This window comes from Anopheles cruzii, chromosome 3, assembly GCF_943734635.1.
Source record: "Anopheles cruzii chromosome 3, idAnoCruzAS_RS32_06, whole genome shotgun sequence".
Lineage (NCBI taxonomy): Eukaryota > Metazoa > Arthropoda > Insecta > Diptera > Culicidae > Anopheles > Anopheles cruzii.
In genome coordinates this window covers 26741331-26747719 of record NC_069145.1, presented here as the reverse complement: position 1 = coordinate 26747719, position 6389 = coordinate 26741331, and the positions used below count along the sequence as shown (strand labels likewise).

The window sequence follows — 6389 nt, the reverse complement described above, 5'->3', positions numbered from 1 at the left end:
TCACACCTGATCCTAAGTACAATCACAACCACAATTATTATAATGTTATAATTTTCATGAATGTAAGAAAAACCTATTTGAAAAATTTTTAAATAAATTAAATATTCAATTTCCAAGTGAGGTTGGTGCGAACCCGAATTAGATGATGAACTTAAAATCTTTGGCTTTTGAAAAAATATATATTAGCAATATTTAAAATTGTTTCTTCCTAAAGAAATAGTTTTTAATACTTTTCTAAATAAAAATATGATCAAAATTTCTCATTTTATTGTTTATTGATTAACTAGTACTACTTTTACGCAATATGAGTTTATCAATTTGCGTCAATATTCTACAAACTGCACACCGCACCGTGCGAAGCGTTTTCTCACCAGAAACGTTCGTATCCAAGCGTTTCGATGAAATATTTCATAATTGTTTCAAACGGGTTTTCATGAGTACGTAGTGAGTGAGTAGTTTTCGAATTGAAACGGCCAAATAAGATCATGTTTATTTTATTGAAAAAGATAGCAGTTGTTAGCAGTTATGTATTCACGTCCGAGCAATCACAGTATTCGTGAAACGAATAGTTACCGGCGTTGTTGCCATGTTCTTATACGGCGAAGTGAAATCCTGCAGACTTCGTACGGACTCCGAGGTGAACCGATCAAACGGATATCCCATGCTGCGTGCATCTGGGTAACGACGATCGCGGAGCCCGCAAAACATATGTGCGTCACTGCAAACCTCGTTCCTGAAACAATGCATATGCGTCGATTCAAATTAAGCATTATGGTTCTCTATTACTAGCAAGGTTCTTACTCGTTGATGTCCTCCACACGATCTTGGCTGTAATCGGAAATCATCGCAAAAAAGTCATACCCCAGGCCGTCCGCCGAACCTTTCGGCAGCAGCAAGTGTGACGGCCAACCACAGTTGCAGAACTGGAAAACGTCAGCGCCTGGTTGGCTGGACTTTGCGATGTTGCGGAACGTTTGTTCGTACGGGATGGTTAAATTGGATTGATCCGACCGTCGGACGATCGAGTTGCTTCCAGGACGTACTGGAAAAAAGAAGCATTTTACGTACGAACATATTTTGAACATATTTTGTAACATATTTTGAAATGCTCTTACAATTCACAGTAAACTTGTCCAGCTCCACCATATGCCTACGTTGGGCACTGAAAGGCATAACCTGTCGGCGATGATCCACAGTTGGACCTAAAAACAGTCGAACGGTTCCTTTCTTTGATGTATTGGCACGGTTGGTGGCTTGAATGCGATACGTGAACGGAGCATGTTGGATATGTGTGAAGGTCACGAAAAGGTTTCCTTTTGGAACGAAATCTAGCCCCGTGCCGAGATCGAATTGGGTCCGTTGCCAAAACGTCAGAAGCACATTTTTCGGAGCGTTCTGTCTGTTAAGCTGTACTTCGAACGAGTCGATCGATATATTGCTAAAATCCAGCTTGAGAGAAAACAATCGCATTCAGAATGTTTTGGTTACCATCTGAACAAGAAGTATATAGTACTTACCTCCGAATGTGTGTAGGCCGGAAGGCGTTGCTTGTGCCGTACGAAGATTTCATCGATGTGCTGATGCCAGCGATAGAATATAGGATCGCGCATAGTCGTAGTAAGATCGCCCATTACGCCAACACCCTCCAGATAAGAATTATCCGGATCGTGTATGTAGCCTAGCATAACGTGTCCGTTTTGGTGATAGTCGCCATAAAAGTTGAAGTTTATGGAAATTGTGCTGGCTTCCACCATATCGGCGAGGATATCTATCCCATCCTTGTTATCGAGTGGCACCCTGTCTCCATTGGTCTTGGGAAAACATCGAAAAAACACACAGTGAACGATGTCCCGAGAGAATGCTGCAGATACCCACCTTCACTGCAACCCCGCTATCGATGGCATCCAGTATCCGTTTGATCCACACCTCCATTTCCGAAATTCTTACATTGGACTCATCTGCCGTGCGATTTACGTCCTGAATGACCACAATTTGAACATTTAATATTACTGTAAGATGTATGTCGATTGTTTCGAAGGAGAACGCTGATACTCATACCTTCAACACTTGGTCAGGATAGCGGGGCGAGTACGCGCGGCCGTCGGAACTTCTTACGATTTTGGGAAAGTACGCTTCCGGAATAGTTTCGCGCAGCTGACTGTACGATCGGATTTTCGCCAACCCATTGGCGTATCGCTCGATGTTGTACCGGGCAATCGTTTGCTGATGCATGTGATAAAACAGTTCGCCGCGACGATCTTTCCTCACGACTCGATCGGGCCCGGTCGCCGGATACACCAAATGCCAGTGCCAATGATGCAAACTGAGGCCAACATCTTCTCTCCAGTACGCCACGCGCTGATCCTCGATGCGTTCCGACGCGGTGTAGTTTGGCGGAATGTCAATGGCAACCCTGTTGCCGCTTTCCAACAGATTGCCCTTCTCGCGCAGCTGAGGAAACACGGCCGGGTCCACGTATCGATCCGGAAACAGTTCCAGAAAACTCGGAATCTGCACGTCGCGCGTGTCTTCGCGATGGATCAGTGCAATGGAGAGTGCGTACTGGAAGAGAGGAGCGTTTATCCGATCGCGGACGTACGCTGCGACGGCACTGAGGCGAGCGGGATCCGGTTGATCGAGAAACAGCTGAATCAGCTGACTCGACGCTCGGCGGTGTGCGGGATTGAACACTGAAAACGCATCTCGACGTTTCACGACGTCAGCAAACGACAGATTCGGTGGCGTAATGCTGGGAAATGGAACACGTATTTCCGCATCCCCGTTGAAGCGGTTCTGTATCGCTGGTCCGAAAGGACGATATTCGTCGGTTAGATAAGTGTCCGGTAGATCGTAGTAAATCTTTCCATCCGATTTTGGGACAAACATTGGCTCGTACGGTTTCTGGAGCAATCCGCGGAAAATGGTGTTGTTGTCCAAAGCCATCTCGACCTGCGTGTCTCAAATCACTGCACAACACTCGGCTGCTACTTCGCGAACTTCGAAACTCGGCTGCTACTTTGAAAGAATGAGTGCCAAACTGACCAACTGTGCCGTTTTATTTAAAATGAAACGTTCAAAAGCCTATGCGCATGGCAATGCCATTTGCCATCCAAAGTGGTTTGCAACAATCGCTCTGTGGTTTTGTGGTAGAACGGTTTCAATGCTTTTTAAACTTAGATTGTTGCAAACTACGATAATCAGAAGACGTAAGGTCTCCTTAGAGCACTCGCGATAAAAATAATTGACACGCATTTCGTTGCAATAACGTGATACGTGTTTGTTCCTATGACCTAGAAAGCGTTAGTTGGGCAAACAATATCAAGAAGCAAGAGTGTTGACCATATTCGATAGTACTATGTCCTGTGGGCTATAGCCGACTAAACATTTGAAGCTCTCATTTACAGTTTACATACGTGTTTTGCTAAAAAAGTAATGATAATTTTGTATTTACGCGGGTTGCGTGCATTCGGTTTTCGTTTTGTGATATCTGTGAAAAACAAAACAAAGTGCGCGGAAGTATTCCAAAATGCTGACTGTGGCTTATGGTGAAGCTATTATGACCCAAAGCAGCGGTTATCGGTGGTTCAAAATGTTTTCAGAGGGCCGAGAAGATGTGATTGACTGTGAACTGTGACTGTGTGACCCTGAACAGGCCCTTGAGCCTCTGACTGTGACCCTGAACAGGCCCTTGAGATGACGACGCTACACTACGATTGAGGAGATAAAAATGGCATCGAAGGAGGAGGTGAACAAGATCACAAAAACTGATTTGCTGATGCTTCGAGGATTGTAAAAAACGCTTCCACAAGTATTTAATATCTGATGGGGATTCCTTTCAAAGGGACAAAATAGATGTTCATGAATAAAAAAATATTTTTTGAAAAAACAAAAAATTGTCATTACTTTTTGAAAACCACGTATAATTTTGATTGAGATGTTATTTTTTGGAATGACAAAACTTGTTTATGTGCTGTTGGCGCCTGTTTTTCCGCTTGCAAAAATATAACAAATATTAACAAATAAAGCAAGAAACATTTAGTAAACTAAACAAGGACAATATCAGTTTGTTCAGACCAATGTCCTATAGTTTATTAGTGGGGCTCGAATGGTACTAAATTTTATTTCCCGTCTGCAACATTCATGTTTGGCATTCAACATTCTCTTCGAACGAACCTCGGTTCAACCCGATGAAGGGGAGCAGCTGGTTTGAAATATTTCAACGCGGCGGATCTTTGAAATATATACGCCAGACCCTTTGAGGGTGTGTGTGTGTGTGTATGTCTCAGTCGGCCTGCGAGAGACATTTGACTTCGGTCATTTTCTCTCAACTGTTGTCATTTTCTCAGCGGGAAGCAACCGCACTCTCTCAACTGTTGCTACGCTACGCCCCCCTCCCCCCACCCGTATGACCACATGTTGTTGCTTGAAGAAAGGCTGCTGGCCCCCGTTTCAACGTTCCACATTGCGCCGGTTTTGGGTGAAGCACATAACGCTTGCGGTGCAAAACAGAAAAGCAAACATTGGCGAAGGTTGCTTGCCCATGATTGCGGTGACAGAAGAACAGTGCTGTGGAGAACTGTTTCCAGGGGCCATTTGCCGCAGCCTGGCTACGAGCCGGGCTCCAGCAGCCGCGGAGCAACAGTTTTCCCATCGACGGCGCACGCAAAAGTGACGCGATTTGACGCGAAGAGAAAACGTAAACAACATTCCAGAGACCCGCGAATCAGCTGGAAACAAAACAAACGCAAACACACACACGCAAAGATAGCTTTCTCTCCTCTCTCTTCGCTCTCGCACGGCAACACTCGGTGAGAGCGAGAGCGTGCTCACTCTCGCCGTATCTCGCCACAGTGAGACGACGAGCCCCAAGTTGGGGCCAGTTCAGTCAGTCAGTTTCCAGAGCAAGAGTTGAATTTCAAACGTGCCCGTGATCGGATGGTTGTTGGTTGTGTGTGCGCTCGATCCCAATCGGTCGGGTTACTGGGGAGAATTAAAGCAACATAAAAAAAGAAACAGAGAGGAAAAAACAACCGCCGCCGACGACGACGTGTGTGAAGTTACGCCAGTGAGTTTGAAAACGAAACAGCGCATGGTGGGGACGAATGAAAGGAAAGATTTCAACAAAAGTGACGCATTTTTCAGATGTAGATTGTGGCCTTTTTTTCCCTTGCCTTTGCCTTTGCTGTACTCCTCCCCCGCTGGCTGCTGTGTAACGGCGCGCACGTGTGTGTGTTGTGTAAAATCGACGGTTCCCAAAAACTTGACCGCGGAGTTTACCGGTTTTTTTGGTTCTCGTTTTTGCACGGCTCGTGAGCGAAGGTTTCCGCGGTCACCCTGGTAGAAAGAGAAATAACGGGGGTGCCCGTGTGCGTGCGTACGCGTGTGTGTGTGCATGTGGCGGTGCTGTCGTGGCGCGTTTTATGCTGCAGTTATGCGCAAACCAGCTTCCTCAGCCCCGCGCGCGCTTCACTCTGCCAGACCGTCTGTCTGTCTGTCTGTCTGGCAAACCCGTCCGTCCGTCCGTCCGTCCGTCCGTCTGTCTGCCAGTCTGTCTATTTTTCTTCGGTGTGATTGTGTTCCGCCTGCCGTTTGTTTCTTGGACCAAAAGCATGTTTTGTGAGTCGAAAGGGGAAGAGAAAAATAAAGACGGAAGGCAAACAACGCGATGGGGGACAGATTTGTGGGATTGAGAGTCCGGGCTTCTTACAAGTCTGCGGGCGTGAGTTTTGAACAGCATAACTTCGTTTACATCACGATCGCAAAGATCTGCACTGTGCGACCGCAAGATTGTGTGCGTGTTGCGTTAGTGTCGACAGTGCGTGTGGGTGTAACGATCTGCGAAAACGTTTTGCAACCCCAACAAGATTAGCCTGTGGCGTGCGGTGAAGTGTTTGCGCGGGCCTGTGTGTGTGTGCGTGTGTTGGCGCCATGCTGCGAGAGGTGTGTTAAAGGGCACCGAGTTCGAAGCAGCAACAACAGCAAACAAGCCAACAAGATCGGCGCCTAAATAAACCCCACAAAGTACACTTCTTCCATGGAGGTTCCGAAAGTGTAACGCGTACGCAAAGCGTGAGGTGATTAATTACCAGCTGGATCAGAGACTTGATGGGAACCACCAGCATCCGCCAGGATTGGAACAGAGAGAGAGAGTGACGCAGATTTTAAGTGGGTGTCTGCACAAATCGGTACTTGATTGATTGGTACTACTTCGATGTTTCGATGTTTCGTTTTCCTCAGAACGAGCGTCACCCGACAGTGCGAGCCAATTATTTGCGCTCGAAATCGATTGCTCGCGTGGCCCCAATTTGCAAGCTTAACCGTAGGCATGGAAATTTTTATTCCCCGCTTTGCGTTCTACAGCCAGCCATTGATGGCTCAATAAACATCGA

The 6389-nt window shown here is 46.4% G+C and overlaps 1 protein-coding gene across 1 annotated transcript; it reads right to left on the bottom strand.

Moving 5' to 3' along the window:
* Nucleotides 1–456: 456 nt before the first annotated feature.
* LOC128271394 (phenoloxidase 8-like) lies at nt 457–2987 on the bottom strand. Its single transcript, XM_053008889.1, has 6 exons — nt 2059–2987; nt 1876–1977; nt 1518–1811; nt 1116–1449; nt 802–1042; nt 457–733 (listed from the first exon to the last, which is right to left on the bottom strand). Exons 1-6 carry the CDS (start codon nt 2941–2943, stop codon nt 532–534), a joined length of 2058 nt encoding a protein of 685 aa, XP_052864849.1. The 5' UTR covers nt 2944–2987; the 3' UTR covers nt 457–531.
* Between the last annotated feature and the right edge of the window lie 3402 nt (nt 2988–6389).